The sequence below is a fragment of the Anarrhichthys ocellatus genome, unplaced genomic scaffold, assembly GCF_004355925.1.
Source record: "Anarrhichthys ocellatus isolate YVR2014 unplaced genomic scaffold, GSC_Weel_1.0 scaffold27, whole genome shotgun sequence".
In the NCBI taxonomy this organism is placed as follows: Eukaryota; Metazoa; Chordata; class Actinopteri; order Perciformes; family Anarhichadidae; genus Anarrhichthys; species Anarrhichthys ocellatus.
In genome coordinates this window covers 1,487,756-1,506,333 of record NW_022280057.1, presented here as the reverse complement: position 1 = coordinate 1,506,333, position 18,578 = coordinate 1,487,756, and the positions used below count along the sequence as shown (strand labels likewise).

The 18,578-nt window shown below is 40.7% G+C and overlaps 1 protein-coding gene across 1 annotated transcript in view; it reads right to left on the bottom strand.

Moving 5' to 3' along the window:
* Positions 1-18,578, bottom strand: part of diaph2 (diaphanous-related formin 2) — a 375,865-nt gene that overhangs the window by 85,702 nt on the left and 271,585 nt on the right. Inside the window, exon 25 of the mRNA XM_031862465.1 lies at positions 11,188-11,312. Coding sequence (XP_031718325.1) covers positions 11,188-11,312 — 125 coding nt within the window. The remainder of the gene's footprint in view (positions 1-11,187; positions 11,313-18,578) is intronic.

The window sequence follows — 18,578 nt, the reverse complement described above, 5'->3', positions numbered from 1 at the left end:
TCATCACAAAGAAATTGTATGAAGTGGGAAGAGCCCCTGGTTACAAAAGAAGTTTTGCTCCACTGTTAATTAGCATTTGAAAGATTTATTTTTCTCACATCTCAATGTTCAGTGAGTCCAGTGTCAATGCCATAGGAATATGTTCATCTATTACACATGCTCCAACTTTATTTCTGAGAAGCAATTTTCTTCCTCCCATCAGTTTGGTGATCTGGCTCTAAATGCTATACCTCGTTGCTGTTTCCATGAAGAAGATTCTAAAAAGTTCAACACACGCAAAATCATCCAAGGGCTTTGACTGGGATCAATGGACCGATTTTATTTATTTATTTATGTATTTATTTAGCCCATGAATTTGGTAATCATTAATTACCGGTACTCTAAAATGTATAATTATCCTAATTTGATTATATGATATTCATGCGTTGTCAAAACAACATCTTCTCACTCTGAACCCGTCAAATACCGACGCTTGGTCACTGACACTAAGCTTCAAACTATGGCGCTCTAGGTTCCCCTCTAGCGTCACTTTTGTATGTGGCAGGGATGGCGGTCACTTTCCACTCGTTACATGCATATAGCTTTTCAAAATAAACTTCTGTCTTCACAGGAAGTTAGGTTTAGGCAACAAAACAACTTAGTCATGTCAACGTCAATGACGCTCTTGTCCTGAACCTGACAAAGGACTCACGTCACTTTCACTGCGCCTGCGTGCTCCAACTCGCTCTTTTTACAGTACTTTTTTGTTTGTCAACCTCTCATAAAGTTCTCTCTTACTTAAGAAAGAGCAATAGTAAGAAAGCATCCAATGAAATCAATGGGTACTAACAAAATAAGAACAAATCGTGCATACGAACAAATATAAGAAGAAATTTGTTCTCATAAGGCTTCCTGCATGAGGTCCATTGTCTATGCTGAAAATGGATGTGAGTTTGACTTTCAGAACACTGCAGCAAATTCATTTTCCATGTCTTACAAGATGCATGAGAAACGTAAGTATTTCAGTGTACATTTTGGGGATATTTTGCCAATATGTTTATGCAATTTAAATTATGCGATGGTCTAAGAAAAGAGACAAATACTCACTAAAGGCCTATCATTTCAGTATATCCGCTTTATGTTTCATTAAAGAATAGTTAATAATAATAATAATATACCCTCTCGGTAATACACTTAATTTTACTTTGCATTCAACGTGTGTATTATCAAGTCATTTGAACAAAAAATGTGCAGAACCTCAAGGGGAGTTCAAACAATTTTGCAACTGCTGTACTTCTTACCACCTGCACAGGCACCTTTGAAAGTCGTGGCACAGAAAAGAAAGAGGAGAGCAACACAGAAAGATAAATATGGCCACTTTGTCTCCATATATGCTCTCTTTCAACCTATGTTCTTCAGTTAGGATGGAAAGCTGCAAGGCATCAAGGCAAAAAGCCCAGGGATCAACCGTAAGTCTTAATCACAGAAAGTCAATTCAAGGGCAGCTGTTGAAGGTCCGGGTAGCAGATGTGTCCCACACATTCCTGTTGGTGTTAAATGACAGGGCTTAGACCCACCAGCAGTATATAGAGTGTGTGTGTGTGGGACCGCAAGAAAATAGGAAATAGAAAGGGGGGAAATGGATTAGAAACATTTATGGCACTAATCAGTTTTTATTTTGTATGCCACTGCTATTGCAGCTAACAGCAAGGTGTTAAATGTCTTGCTCTCTGTGTGTCAGTGCACCAGCCAGAGGTCCCTCCTCACAGCAAACTGGCTCATCTCATATAATCATGTCCATGGAGGAGCCATCAACAACACAACCACTGGCACTTCTGGAGGTTACCTTACGTATCCATGCAGTTTATCTGCTGATTAGAGGTTAATTCTCAATAAAAACCCACACGGGCATGGCTGTTGTTTTGACTTACACTAGCTTAGCCCTATCGGTGAAAGCTATAAAGATAAAGCTGTGAATACTTTCACTTTACATTTACCGTGACTAGCCTGACATATAACTGTTTTGTGTTTTGTGTTATATATTACACAATATTCATTACCCAGACAGCTTGGAAAGAGATACATGCGTTTCAAAAACGTTTCTACATCAACACCTGTACAGAATGTAAACCCGTGCTGAATAAAGATGTAACTGGCTTTACAGAAACAGTGTTTTTCATGATTTAATTGTCTTCTGTCTTGATTGCCAGGCGATGTGGTTTACTTTTACACTGTTATCTGTCGGCTTTAGCTTCTCAATCAGATAGTGGCAGCGTAAGGCTCCATAGTAACTCTGACAGGTTAACGGAGTAGCCGCAAAGGGAAAGGGTTAGGGAAGGGTCAATTGATAAAACAGTCAAGAGACGGTATGCCATGTGACCCAGCATTAATCATCGCAGCACATTGCTCATCAGGATATTGCTATCCTTGTTAGGTTCAAACAAAGTTCATACAATGCTCCCATTCCATGCTACCAGTTCTAGGTTCCCTACCAAATAAGACTTCTGAGATGTCACTATTGAAAAAATAGAAGTTATTTTGACTTAAAAAAGTGATCAAGGTCTCTTGAATAGAAAATCAGCAGCACCAGTATTTTCTTGAATGCTTGAATGAAGAGGAAGTATGGAGGCCTCCTAGCACATGTCATAAGCAAAGAATATCCTCTAAAAGCTGGAATTCAACAGTGTGTTTTGACAATTCTGTCTCGGCCTTGACTGGCAGAGAATGCCAGCCAATCCGCATTTGAAATGCGACAAGCAAAAACAAAGCCTGTCAGAATGAGTTGGAGAGACGTCTACTGAGAGCCACATGTGGTTGGAAACAGAGTCGGGGAGAGGGTGAAGGGAGAGGGAGAGGGAGAGAAAGAGAGAGAGAAAAAGAGGGAGAGAGAGAGAGAAGAAACTGTGCCTTCTCTACAGGACTCTGTCCCTGAGACACACGTCATGCTGCTCCCCCAACAGTGGGTGACTCTGACAGGATACTGTCTGTGCAGCATTCCCCCTCTGTGTGATTGATGAGCCTCATTTTGCCAATTACTGGAGAATCCCCTGTTGACTACCATCAGATTGCCGTTTGTAACTGTTAGTGTTTCTGACTGTCACAGATTCATTTTAATTAGAGATCTCTTTCTCCTCCGACTTTTCCATTGTGCCTGAAATTTGCGAAGCTGAGTGCACAGCGACATGCTGGGGAAATGGTCCACTGTGTTATTTGCTGTCCTTAATTTATTCACAAGTACATGCCCTGAACGGTTAAAGGCCACATCTTTTTGACGTAGACGACCATATACAGTATCTTATAATTAATTAGCAAATGTGAGGTAATTAGTGAACTTTATTTGCATAATGAAGCGCCTAATTGCCCCAAAGCGCGCAAATGCAGTCAATAACTTCAGCTAATCGCTTGTGGGGACACGTATGTATGAGCAGACTGCAGGCGAGAGATGGGCCGCAGTCGTGCAGACACAGTGATCCCTGGGTCCTGTCAGGGGGGGTTAGAAATCAACAGAGAGCCCAGTAGCAAACAGCAGAACAACACCGTATTCCCTCGACAGCATCAGCAAGAAAGGAATAGCATTACTGTGGGGAAAGGAGAGGAAGTGCTTGGACATTAGTTTGATTTACATTTTAGAGAGGCTTTCAACTGGCACACACAGCAACTTCAGCTAATGATACTCAGGCCTTTTCATCAAGGAGCTTTCCCCAGCCTTTTGGGCGCATCGCAATTATTTGCAATAAGGGACGACAAATGGTGCTACTAGGTGTTTGTACTGGTCTGTCCAGGAATAAATATCAGCCATTGTATACATATGTGCTCTGTACACTATCTGCTAGCATTAAGTAGATTACACCCAACTCATTTTACACTCACCTGAATGGATAATGCAGCAGGGCTATTAGGCACATGAAAACAGCATTTTCCTGTGAGTCAACCTGCGTTGTTCAACTGCAACCATCTTCTATTGTGGATGCAGATGCTGAAAAACACCCTAAATGCTTGGTGGCTCATATTCACTAGACAAATAACTCCAGTCACGTTTCCCTTCCACTTGCATTTGATAGAATAATTTGCCAACAATGGGCATGCCATTCAACTGAGACTCAGGGATTTCATTAAAACATCAAATGAAAGTGAAATCATGAGCCATGACGGTGGAGAGTGGGGATGGCTAAGCAGAGAAGCGTGGCTGGTGTCTACTGCAGGATTAGAGCTCAGCAACAAGTGCTCAAGGGGGGCTTTGCATCAAACCCAGGAGCCCATGACAAATGAGGGCGGCTGGGCTTCTGTCTATTACCCTGCACTAAGCTCAGGCCTTTTGGGGAAGTAATGAGGTGCAGATTGTTGCTGCTGCCACTGGGTCCTTAGCCCGACTTTCTGTAGAGCAGAAATAATCAGTGGAGACCTGGGCCCACAGGGACAAAGCAGCAGAGCAATACATGGCGACATGGAGATAAACGAGATTAACTAAAATAATTTTCTATTTCGAACACTATAGCCTGTTACATATATTGGCTCTTCTCCTTCTGCATAGTATTTTGTGACCATGCATACTGTATACCAACCTTACACAGGAAGTAAGTAAGGTTTTCGATTGCAGGGGAGCAGGACACAGTAAATCCCAAAGGACACCCTCCAACACTCGCAGGGCACGGAGGCCTTATCAGCGGAATATGACAGTTGTTCACTGAGGAGCAAAGGGTTAGATCCAGTGTACATCATTGGTATACCTCCTGCTCTCCAACACCACACCCCCCTCCTGCCCCTGGGAGCTCTAGTCCAGGCAGCTTGTCAGCAAGCTTACTCTACTGGTTAATGGAGCTGCCACATCAGGCCGAGTGTCACAGCCTAACAAGATACTGATTGGCGAACTTCTAGGGAATTCACTCATATGACCAGAGGGCACCAAAATGGTCTTCTGTCTGGCGGTGAACACGACGGCTGACAGACAAGGCAATGGCAACATGATATTTTTTTGTACAGTACATGTATTCTGTGAAATCTATCACTTGGTTTTTTTGGGGATTCATCAGACTTTGATACATGGCTGATGTGTCTCATATAGAATTCTGCTCTGAGAGGCAGAGCTGTCTGAGCCGAATCCAAAGATCTGTGTGGAGAGCTGAAGTTTGAATATGTCATGTGCAGCGGCATTATGTGCTGGAACTGCAATTCAATATGTTTTATTCATATTTGCCTTCAAGTGTCAAGATGTATTGATCTGTTTACTTAGTTCTAACCTGATTGGTATTTGTATGGTAATATTTCACACACTGATTTTTAGAGTTGAAATGATTAGTCATTAATTGACTGGCCACTAATTTAATAATTTATTAATTGTATAAGTCATTTATCAAACATAACTGACAAACATTAGATGGTTTCACCTCCTTTTCCTTATTTTAGATTAAATTACATTTGATTAGATGCAACAATGAACATGATGAATAATAAAATACAGATAATCTTATATTATAGTGAATATATTTGCTTTTTGGGCCAAACAATTAGTGGATTAATTGAAAAAAAAAAAAAAAACAATAATAAAATGTTAACGCTGCTAACGAGTAAGTTAACTGACATTATTACTGAAGTAATTAAACAAAGACGTGCATACTGTATACTGCAATGGAGCAGTGAGGATGTTGTACTGTATGACTCGTGGCAAGGCAGCATGAGAGAAGTACTGTATTATAGTTTATACTGGGTATGGGGGGTTAAGCAAACATTTCTAAAGCTGTAAATAATTTGGTCATATAAAGCGTGTGTGCTTTGAAAGGTCAATTTAATGGACTCGGTCTGCAACAATCCCAGTTAATGTCTTACTTAAGGTTATTTAAAAACTCTATACAAATGTGGTGCTTTTTATAATTGTCATCAGAGGTAATACAACAGCATTCGCTAAATAGCGAAAAAGAAAATCCGTGCAGCATAAAAAGAAAATCCGTGCAGCATAATCAACGACCTTTTTTAATTTACATTTTGGGCAAAAACATAATTACAAATACAATTCTAGTTTTAGCTAATGTTTTTTTTTATTTTTTAGACACACACCTATTAAAATGTGTTAATTAAACTTGTAATACCCCCTCTGACATGTGGGATGCAACATGAAAGATGAATATTTGTTGTAGGGATTGCAATTTTCTGTTGCTTTATACGAGTCTGGACATTCACATTGAGGGGAGAGATACAGACGCAGTATTCATACAGCCAAATAGCCTGCGTTATGCACCTTTACTTATTTACACTGGTTTCTTCTAATTTTGATAATTAAAAGGCTCCGTGGTTTATCTGTGCTTCAGTTAATTGGCCACACAGTACACAGTGAATTTCATTAGTGGAGGAAAACACTGCGGGTTGGGGGGGGAGGTGGGGGGCTAAAAGGAAGGTGGCGATTAGGAGAGAAAACTTGTGTGTGGCAAGGGGGTGGGTGTTTGTGTACTTGTGCTTTAAAAATTCTAATGTGCAACTGAAAGTGCCACCAGCATGATTTAACCCAGTTTTTCTAATCCACAAACATTCAGAAATAAACATGAAGATTCTGTAAATAATCTGATTTACCTCTCATTCAAACACATAAAGGTGTGATGGAGAGGAATAACAACACTGTGCTCCTCCAGACAAAACAAGCCAGTAGCAGGGGATGTTTCCGCAGTTTAAACTCAGCAGCCTGCTAAATAGAACAGTTGTTTCACTAACAACCATTTATTTAACCTTAAGTGCCTGGTGCCGAAACAAGAGTGTGCTGTGTACACCTGTACACAAACCTAGCCTGAAGTCAACAGAGTCTACAACGATCGCTGTTTGAAAGAGGCCATCCATAAACACATTGTGGTGAATCCTTTTCTCTGATCTGTGAACTAAATCAGGCTGAAGTATCTGAGAACAAGAAAAAGCTGGTACCTGTATAAATGCATCTGTCAATTTTTAAGCCACAAAAGGTGGTATGGTTGTTTTATGGGTTATACCCCAGGGGCTGGGAAAAAGTGTGTCTGGGATGACCCTGTGTGGGCGGATAAAAGGTTGGTGTGAGAAACTGGCACTGGTAGTTGTGTGCGCTTTGTAGGCTCACAGGACTTGAGGCTTCTTATTCATCAACAGGTAAGTACTGTAAATCTGTGTTGCTGCTTGAACAGCTGCTTCTTCATGACGGCAGGAAATTGTCAGGGAAGGCTTCAATATGATAGACGCGTTTGATATTGGAATTATCCCCCTCCCTCTTAGGGGGGTGGTTTCCCAAAGACAGACTTAGACTGTTTCTTGGATTTAACAAATAAACTTCAGCTACATAGCTATCACATATCTAAGCTCATCAGTCGGGCAATGCCGTCCAGTCCTTGACTATTTTAAGGACGTTGCTTGGAATTCTGAGCAAATTAAAACAGTTTTTAAACTAAAAACATGGCCACGAGTAATGGCTTCAAGCCTCTCAGCTCCATTCACTCGTCCTTGTAGCTGTTGGATCCTTCCACAAGGCTATTTTACTGGGGGGACTCAATGACTGTGTAACTATACTACATACACATGCACAGGGGCAAACAACTAATTATTTTGATTGAAAGAAACATGTCAGTAAACGGTTGCATTGAATATGTTTAGAAACAAGAAAACCTCGACCGTAAAATGTCAGGGTTACAACAAACACTGCTAGCATCCACAAATCACAATAGTTCCTCTTTTAAAAGTCTGCAGGTGTCACTGATTGTTACCATTGAACCGCAACTCTTTGCTATGCTGTTAGCAGGATGGAATCGGGTGGCGAACCCTTAGACGAAGTTTTGATTTGTGTGAAACTGTCTCTGGGAGACAAAATTAAGGCTAAATCTGTTAGCCCAGTCTAATATATCTTAATGAAGCTGGCCCCAGAAGACAGCTCCTTGTCACTCAATGTATGGGAATTGGAGAGAATGATGTGCTCTGACTCTGGCCTTCTGGGAAATAAAAGGTTAAGCGAAATATCAGTGGGTTGAATTAAGGCATTGAGTACAGTGGGGGGAGATGTATTGGACATGTCCAGGCACCCAAGGTTCAGTCCGGTCTCTCGTCATCCCCATCGAGCCACCTCTCGACCATTAATATTCCAGTATGCAGAGCGCCGCTCTAAGCCCCCAGCTCTACTCTATCATATCCAACAGGAACTGGAAATGGGTGTGTGATAGTGAATGTGTGTGTGTGCGTGTATGTGCATGTGATAGCCATAGCCTCTCTGGTGAAATAGAGCTCTCTGGGGGCTTGTGCCTCAACTCTACAGCCTTTGTGGGCTCCCATTACTTCTGACAGATTGAGATCACTAAACTGCTGAACAAACACCCCATTCAGTCATTTGCATACATTACAGTAATGGAAAGAGAAAAATGTATCAATAAAGCCAAATGAAGTGCTTCCACTAAGCTCTTCACCGCTTTCTTCCTTTCATTCCATACTTCTTTCTTTCTGTATCTTCTCTTCTCATATTTCTATATTTTAGTGTTTTATAACTGCTATCTGCTGCTGCACAGTTCTTGTCACAGTACTTTGTGGAATGATTTTGTCTGAAAGGTAAACACATCAGATAAAGATGACAGATTCTCAGAAATTGTTTGTGCCAGACATAAATCAGACTTTTTAATGGGCAAAACCTGAAATTTCTGAAGCGTAAACAAATTAGGAACACTAATCATGCGTGGTGGGAAAAAAACTAAACCGTAATTTATTGTTGAAGGTTTAATTAAAACTATGCTGCTTTGGGGCACATATTACATTTAAAATACCCTGCAGTGACCATGGCCTCCCTAAAATTAATCTCAGGAAAAAAGCTCACAAGAGTCACTGAAATAGAGGCACATGTACTTACCTACACATACACTGTAGATTACTCTTTTCCCCTTTCTCTCTAACACACACACACGCACAAACCCAGACTGACTCATTCATCACAGAGCCCAGCAGTCGAGACAACAGAGCTTCACTTAACTTTTTCAGGGTTGCTCAAGCATCAAATGCATGACTTTTAGCTGTTGTTGTTCTTCCATCTGTCATGCTTCAAGGAACCAATATCCTTTTTTTTAATCCCAGGGAAAAGTTTAAAGAGGTATGATTACCTTGACTCTGCTATCTTATGTGTACCAAAGGAAATGTCAACCAAAAATATACAGCACTGTATTTCACACTGTCATTGTTCCAACACTTTGCTGTGCAACACAGATTAGAGAGCTACCTAAGCTCATTGCAAACACTGGTACTAAAAACCTCAGCAAATCAAGCACAGCCTGGGCTTTCTATCTCTTGCACGAAAACAGCCCGAAATTGAATGTCTTGGGAGGTTTAAGGCAGTAGAAAATATTGTCCTTGGTGACAGACTTCAGAAAAGTGGGTTAAGTTGAGACACACACTTACATACACAAACACAAATGTCCTGGAGTAACAAACAGACGCACAGCTACTCCAAAGGCACTGAGAAAGATGTGATTGCAGACTTCTAGTGTCCTATTATTATGCATTGTAGTATGAACATCAAGACAAAGAAAACTTGGATGGAAAATAAAACTGTTATATACTACATGGGACACAATAGCTACACCACATACTCACTAGCACATAGTGGAAGTAAAATGCCCCCGACACCATGTTATTATGACATTATTTTCAATTATTTCACCGTATTATTAACAGGAGATGAAATCTAGATAAATCACCAGATAGGGAGCTAACTGAGAGAACAAACAAGCATGCACTTTTTAAATTGTTTGAATCCTCCCTGTGCCTCGATGTGTCTGCAACCCAAAAATTAGAACAGTGAAAATTATGATTTGAAAATATGTACAACTAAAAAGCAATTCTGCCACTTGAAAAACCAAGGGAAGGGAAACTACTAATCATGACAAAAACACTCGGAAGTGGAACACAGCGCAGATGGAGAATGAAATAGATATGCTTGTCAGTGCTTTCCTAGTGGTGGCTACTTTAAATAAGGCAGTAACCAAAATAGGTCTCATTAAATCCTATTAAGCCTCCGTCCTAGCACAAAAACTCGATCAGGTGGGATGGGGCGAAAGAGGGAGGAAGTGGGGTGTTTCAGGTCACGGCCAGTCGGCTGCTCTCTGCCACTCTGGGGAGGAACTCCAGACAGTGAGGAAGAGCCATGCTGCAGTATATCTTCACTTCTCCATTTCCTCTCACTCAAGCCTCTAGTTCTCGGAGGAGCCTGGGAATCAATACTGACATCGGGGAGCAGACTAGCTTTCTTGCCTGCCTGCTCTGCCTCCGAGCCGCCGCCAGGGAGGTCTCTGCTTCAGTTTTTTTTAATTACACAAATTTAAGTGCCATTCTTTGACTGGGAGCAGATTGTTAATGTGTTAGGGGGCTATTACTCTTAAACCACCCAATGTGCAAACTCAGCCTTAATAAATCTCAGATAAAAGGAAGCAAAAAATCAGGTTAAATGCCATATTGCGTGAGGGCGCCTAGCATATGGATACACCTACTCGCTTGTTAAATTACTCGAGTAATTCTTTCTTTTCCTAATAGTGTTGGAGACGAGCAAAAAAGACACTGCTGATTGCTTTACTGTCCCCCCCTCCCCCCAAGAAAGGCACCCTAGCCTCAGGGTATTGACAACAAACTTGATTTCCACCATTGATCAAACCTATACAGTGAGGACCTTTCTTTTCAGAAAGGGCATTCAAGAAAGTGCAGAGACATGGCTAATTCAATTTGGGAGCAGAGACGCTTGGCTTTAAGTGAAACACTTTGTTATGGAAACAGGAGAGGTGCCATGAGAGATAGTGCACGGATGGTTGTGGGGAGAGACTCGTGGCCGGTCAGGAGATGAAATCACGGATAGGCGATAAGTTGGTGTGAGGGGCTAGAGCCCCTATTAGAGTCTCCCAGGGGACAGGCAGTGGTGGCAGAGTGCGGTAAAAATAGCCACAGGCAGGATTTCACTCCTGGGACACAGGGAGGAGTGAAGGGGGAGATCCGATCAACATCTCATAGCAAGGCAGCCAGATCCATTCCCTACGTTCCCTTGGGTGCCACCTATCACACCAAGTGACTCAAACTGCTTACCACCGCCAGGCAGAACACAAACAGCACACTCGTTTGCCACTGCTGTCCACAAAAAATGGTACACACAATGCCTTAATATACCAGAATACATTTGCTTTTGTGGAGCAAATTTAAGTAGAAAACTATTCAAGGTGTTAAAACGACCACCATAAAAAAGGATATCGTCATCTTTTCCACGAACTTATCTTGTTGGTCATCCGTTTTGGGGAAGTTCTTGATGTCGTTCTCAAGCCTCTGAATGTGACGTTCCATGGTGGATAAACTGCTATTCAAGATCTCAGCCGACACTGTGGGAAAAATGAAAGAAAAGATATATAATAAATTAACCACAATTAAGGCACGCTGGGCTCATTGACAGGTTTCCAGTCACGGGAAATGATCAAAAACAACACCTATCAGCTTTGTTGAAGTTTACATAATAAAACAACCAATGACTGAGTTAGACTATATGTTGTGACATACTGACTCCTGCATAATCCATTTGTGTGTGGCCTAGAAAGCAGGCATGTGTAAACGTGTGGGTACAGTGTGCGTGCGGCTCATTAATCAGTCTGTAATCACCGCTTGCAGAGTTGCTGTGGAATCCACAGTATTTAGATCGGGCCTTTCAAGTGGAGACTTCAAACAGTAAGCAGTGTCTTAAGGGATCAGACGGGACAGGAACATGGATGCAGTACCATGTTTTGGTTGCTGTTAAGGGTTTAGTCTTATTGAACATACTCTATATAGGTCTTTAAAAGCAACTGGTCTCGGAAAAGAAAAAAAACAAACATTTAATTAAAAGTTATATGTTGAAGTCAGAAAGTCTAACACTTTGATCTATGTCAAGATGAATATTTTTGAATTGCCGCCTCACAATTCATTCATCTCAGGCAATGTATCAACTCACCACAACATTGACGGAATTTAGTGAATAGAGTTGATTGAAAGACCTTCTGTTTTCACTACTGTATAACACAACAACGTATTTTAATTTATATTGCTTTTGATATTCAACTAAAACCATTGGACTTTGAGGCACAAAACTGAAAAACTAAACAAAACATAGAAACATGACAAACAAGAAAGTGAAGAGGGCAGACCACTGCCTCATAAACACATGTGCAAAGCCAACATTGTACTGTAAGTAGGTTTATTGTCCTCTTTGAGACTACGTGAGCTGGAAGCCACATTCATTTGAAACTTGAAGTTTGGGCCTGTGCAACAGGGAAGGCTGCAGGGTCGCGAAACCAATGAGAATCCTTCCTCTTGAGATTGTTAATGTGCACAGAAAATTCAATCCCAGTCCAGCCTTGAGTTTCAACATGTTGTTGTTAGACAAACAGATAAGCAAACAGATGGGTGGAGACAATCACACGTAAAACTTCCTTGGTAGGAGTAAAAAAAAAAAAAAAAAAAAAAAAAATCCTAAACATGCCCTGCTGCATGAATGATGTAGTCCATTTAAAGTGATAGCGGGCTCTTGCTTCGACTTGTACTTGAAATCATTTGCGTCCACGTAACTGTAAGTGACATTATGTTAGTGAAAAAAGCATTGGCCAATAATCATAAGACGGGATTTCGTATCATAAATTCACAGCCAATGATCCATCCTCGTGCACAGCTGGCATTGTGATTTACTTCAGACACTGATTGATAACCAAAATAAGGCCCGATAAGCACAGCCCTCATCATCAACTTATGTCATTTAACCTACACGTACCCCCTCATCTGCAAGGTTAGCCCATCCACTAGACTGTAATTGAAGTGCTGAGGGAGTGAAGAGTTGGGTAATGGACAGGCTGTCAAGATACAGTATATGGCATCAATGACATAGGGGTCAAGCTTGTCTTGCTTTACATCAATTCCATAGCTTGGATTTGCTTCTTCCCGCCCCCTCCTCTTTTTCTGACAATAAGATTGAACGACACGATTGTGGATCACACACACACTGAAACAACCTTCAACACAAATACACAGGTATCTAAAGAGCATTCCCACTGGAAAGCACACACACACACAAACAGACACATTCACAGATACGCACACACCGCGTGCTGTGATCAGTCTAGAAAAAAAATACAATAACAGTAAGGGGTGAGGTCACTGTCTTTATTAGACTTTGTAGCCAGCCGACTGGCTGGACAGATCCAGTGACAGGGAATCTCACAGTCCCTCCTCCTCAATTCTAACAGAACAGACTCCTGGGGATTACAGTGAGAAAACCACACTATCTGCCTGTTTCTCCACTGATAGGGCCTCTGAGATCCACATGCTCTCCAGCCTCAGTAATGGTAAAAAAGACTTCATGGTAGGTGGACAGATGGATGCAAGAGACGAAACAATTACATTCATATGAATGTGTTGAGCCACGGAAAGGCCTTCTACACTCATTGTGGCTTTTGATAGTTGCTTCCGGCATGAGTGATAGTATTTTGGTAATATTTTGGCTCTAACGCTGATCACGGTAGCCAAGAAACAGTGGCTCAAGTTAGCTATGATGGTGTTCCAGGGGAGCCAAATTACAGGATCAGAGTGAAGCCATCATTGGACTACAGTACAGACATTTGCTTACATGGGAATTACTTACAGTTGAAACAAACTGACACATGTATCGACTGACATGAATATAATGGTGTTGGTCTTCATACTAAACAATCTTAACATGTAAGATTATACTAATGACCGCTGCAAAGCCTGCCAGTATCTTTCAATATCGGTCTCCAAGCCAGCCATACAATTTCTTCTCAGGTACTGTAACTTCCTGTATGCTTTTGTCTTTTGTTGGCGTTCTTGTCAAGCAAAATAAATAACTGCAGAGGCTGAAGAGTGATGCATGGGGGACACAAAAGAGGACAAGAAAGACAGAAGCAATTTGAAGGACAAGACGTGAACTTGTGTGAATAACAGACAGCATACAAAAACTCCTCTGTGGTCAATATCTTTCAGTTATTGATACAAGCTCCGTAATGCTGGCAATCGATGCATTATTCATTCTCATGAACAAAAGACAGACACAGCGTAATTCATTAAGCTTTGTCCTGTTTCCTTCAAAATAAACTGCCAGGGAAAGAAACGGTGTAGCTCACAATACCAAATCAACTGCTATAATGTGAATATGTCAACTTTATATTCAGCAATTTGTAGAAGGGGGCAATTTTCATCTTGATTTATAGACAAATAATACCAATCTTTCATCCTCTGCTCTTGCAATGCCACCAAAGGTTACAATGGAAATAAAGATGTATTTTGAGTGTTGCTGCCAACGTAGAATAAAAGATCAAGTTTTAAATAATCTACACACTTGTGAAAACAAAGACAAATGCAACATAAAACCAAAGGAGAAGGTCGTTCATGAATGCATTCATCACCGTAGCCAAATAAGTGTAAGTGTGTGAGTGTGTGTGGAAAGGCAGGTGAGCACGAGAGAACGGCAAACAGACACAGACGACGTGTCTAAATAAAGACAGAAGCCCTGAGAGGCAAGTGAGGAAAAAAACGTGGTGTTATATTTTCTAAGACTGACTCCTCTCTCTCCTGTGTTTATGACCAGGTGAAAACGGTTTTACCAGGATCATCTTTAAACGGTCGTAGCACTTTTGTTTTCACCTGTGAAACAGTTTTGGAGAAAAAGTTGAGGAAAATGATCGTGGCAAATTTTTTACTTTTTACTTTTTTTTTTTCTCTCCAGCTGTTTCACAGATGGAAAGAAAGAGTTAGTTAGGGCTCCCATATTATGTCCATATTTAATCATGTTTTTAGGATAGCCTATGAACAAATCTGATAATAACAATGAAGTAAAAAAAAAAGCTTGTGTTCCACATGAGCGTTGTATCGTGGCGCTAATATTGGTGGAGGAGCGCGGCTAAAGTTGAATTAGGACCTCGATTTACAACTGGAAATTAATACAATAATGATTTGCATAATCAAGACAAAAGCTGTTTCAGAAGTTAATGGACGAAGTAAGGAAAACAGAGTCCAGAGACATGTTAACTGCTCTGATGCTGTACCGATGTATGTCTACATGCTAACATCATCATACGAACATGCTGAGCAGGTATAATGTTTTAAGTATAGCTGATAATGATAGGAATGTCATACGTTTTGCAAGTATTTGGTCATAAACCAAAGCGCTGAAATCATTTACATTTTGATTATGATCACCAAAGTCATTACAATTCGTCCTGAGGTGGACACTATTTATCCTCAGCTGAATTAAGTCTGTTTGGCTGACGCAGTGTGGCCAAGATAATATCAGCACTTTATAGGTAAAAGGTCTTTCAAGCTCCAGGGATTATAGATGTTAAAACCTTTCAGGGCCTTGAAGAAGTAATCTCGCCCTAGCTTGTTATCTTTTCATCAAACCTCCTCTCACAGCCTCTTTGAATATACAGAATGGGGTGTAAAGAGAGGACAACCTTGAGGGGACTCTCTACACATGACCAGATACACATGTCTGCCAAAGGGCATATTCATCACATCAGGGCAAAACTGACTGTTGATCAGCAGCATGATACCAGGACAATGATGCGCTGTATGTCGATTCAAAAGCCTTTTGGACCAATTAGAGTCATTTCAAATACTCCCACCCCCTTTAAAATGAAGAGTTACATGTTTTCCCCAATCAAAATCATGTTTTGTCTCTTTTCATTTAGCTGTTGGTGGCACCTGAGAGTGAACAGGAGATAAAGTGGCAAGCAGAGTAGAGTACATCAGAGGAAAGAGACAAAAGGATAAACACAACTCTATGTGTTCCCCTTTCAGCAGGAATCAAAGCAGCTCCAGTTGCAGGAGTGAAAGTGATATCGTTGCTGTGACAAAGCAGTCACATTGTTAAGTCTGATTAGCTCGGATCATGTGATGTTAAAAAACAGCAGGCTGGAGAAAGTGGCAAATGAGGAAATGTAATGGACAACGTCAACAAAAGAGATGCAGGAGACCTTGTGGCACTGTATTAAAAATGATGGTTCCGTTATTAGGCTGCAAGCTAATTATAACAGCTTGTTTTGGATTTCCAGCACAGTGGAAATAAAAAAGAAATCAAGTTACTTACCTATTGTAAATAATGAAATGCACTACTTACTGTATGAATAATTACACACATATAGAAGAATTATATTGCCACATCATACTAGTAAATAAACAATGTCGTCGGTAGACAATGCAATGAATCTCATTCGAGTGACACAAATCCACACGATGCACGATCACAATTTCCCATCAATGTTGCACTAATTGCTTCCACATAAAAGGGTAAATCCTTTTTACTTTTGCTCTATTTCCTCTTTTAATTTGCATTTTCCTTAAACCCTCCACGTTACAGAACTGTTATCATAATGAAGGATTTGTTTTCTGATCAGGACTGATGGCTCACCCTAGAGCAAAACCATAAGGTTAGAATATGTTGTGTTTAATCTGCAACAGCCTACTACAGCAAGGGTCACACACTCCAGACTTTTCAATAAATGTAATTAATATTGTTTTCTAATATTATATAGCATTACATTATACAGTATATATATAATATAATTGAATGTTATATTGCTAGAAAATGTTTGCAGCAACTGATAAAGTCAATTTACATTACATTACACCAGAATACAGAATTCATTACTTAGAGCACATTAGCAGAACTATTGCATATTTAGTGCAGTAAAAAATGACTACAGCCACAGCACACTGCATTATAACATATATATATATCATCCAATATCTTAAAACCACTTGCAAGATCTAGAATGGAGTAGGAGCACATGAGCCAAGAAGGATAAAACCTGACATGTGAACTACATAATGGTGAAATTACAACATTTGAATGGAAGTATGGGCTGCAGCCAAAGAGCAAAACGTACAGCCAGACACCAAAAAACCACACTTTACTGTACCTCCCGCTCTGGAAGGAGGCCTTGTTTACAATGGGGGTCATGTCTGAGAGACTTTATTGCTTTCGGCAGCCATCAGAGCTGCAGCCCAGTGCCATATCTCTGGAGGAATTACAAATGGAGTCAATTACAATATATTTTGATGCATGGGGAAGTTTAGACATTGACCTGGGGTGATGACAATTCCCCAGGAAGTGCTGAGGAAATCAGTCAGGGCGACGTGCTGGTGCTATATGCGAGTCTCTGCCCTCTGCAATAAAAATAATCAGGAACTCAGAGCGGCACGATGGTTTACCTCCACTCTCCCGACAATCAACCATCTAAATGCTTGTCATGGACTTACTTGAAGATGGTCATTTCTTTTTCCCAAGGTATATGTTTCTGTGATATTGTTATGATACGTTTTATGTTGTCACACAATCAACTGAAAGTTAGGAGTGTACTGGGTGGCTGCAGAGCCCGTTTTATTTAAGAAAAAAAAAAATGTAAAGGCAAGGCATTTGGTGCATGAAGAATACGGATGGAAGATGAGTGAGGTGCCAAGTGTCTGTTTTCATGCGTTGTTTATATACCATTTTTCGTGCCGGCTGGGTGAGATGTAAGCTGGAGGATATTTTGAGTAAAATCTCAGCTCTACCCCCATCAAGGTAAATTAACAGATGCAACAGATCTTTGTGAAAGCCATGCATGCCAGTAAAAACCTTAATCAATTAGTTTGTCAATGACTTAGCTCAGTGGCTAAATTTCATTTCAACGTAACGATGCAGGTAAAGAACAGACTTGTAATGTCAAATACAAACCAGGCTGCGTTCACAGGAACATGGTGTTCTGGGGGCAGGGAGAGGACACAACTTATGTAGTTGAAAGGACAGAAGCTCAGAGATGGGGGTGTGGCAGTCATAATAGCTAACAGAGGTTAACTCATGCCTCTAACCTTATTCACAACTTCAAAGTTGCACCTTATCACACAGCTGAGGACACATTACCTGACACCTCCCAGGGACACTCCCCTTGACATTTGTAAAACCAAGAGACCCAAAACCTTACTGGATTGGCCAGAGATCAGTAAAAAAAGAGGGGCAAGGAATTACTAAAAGAAGCACAAGCTAAACTCCAACTTTCTCATATTTATAATTAAGTATAACAACATCAATCTGTATGCAGCTGCTGCAATCAGCCCAATTAATGGAATATTAATAATGATCACGATTTTGGCTTCCCACATTTGAAATCAACATGATTGGCATTTAACATAGGTGCTCCGCACATAGAAAGCTCCACTGCATATCAAATCAAGCCCTCTCTAAACTAACAGCGACTGCGTGGTTACTGTACTGCGGCAGCCTGTAAAAAAATGCCCTGTCTGTTGCGGCTGCAGTCCAAAGTAGAAGAGTAATATACTATAAATTAAAACAGATTATTAGCAGTACTGTAGCATGACATGGAAGTGATAGCAGTGCTCTGTCAATTTAAATGAGAAAGTGCAATAAAAAATATTTTGGCCCTTAAATCAATGAATTATGATAATTAATAGTGATCTCAGCATTAGTTGTGATTATCATTTTGGTCAAAATCGTGCAGCCCTCCGACACACACACACACACACACACACACACACACACACACACACACACACACACACACACACACACACACACACACACACACACACACACACACACACACACACAC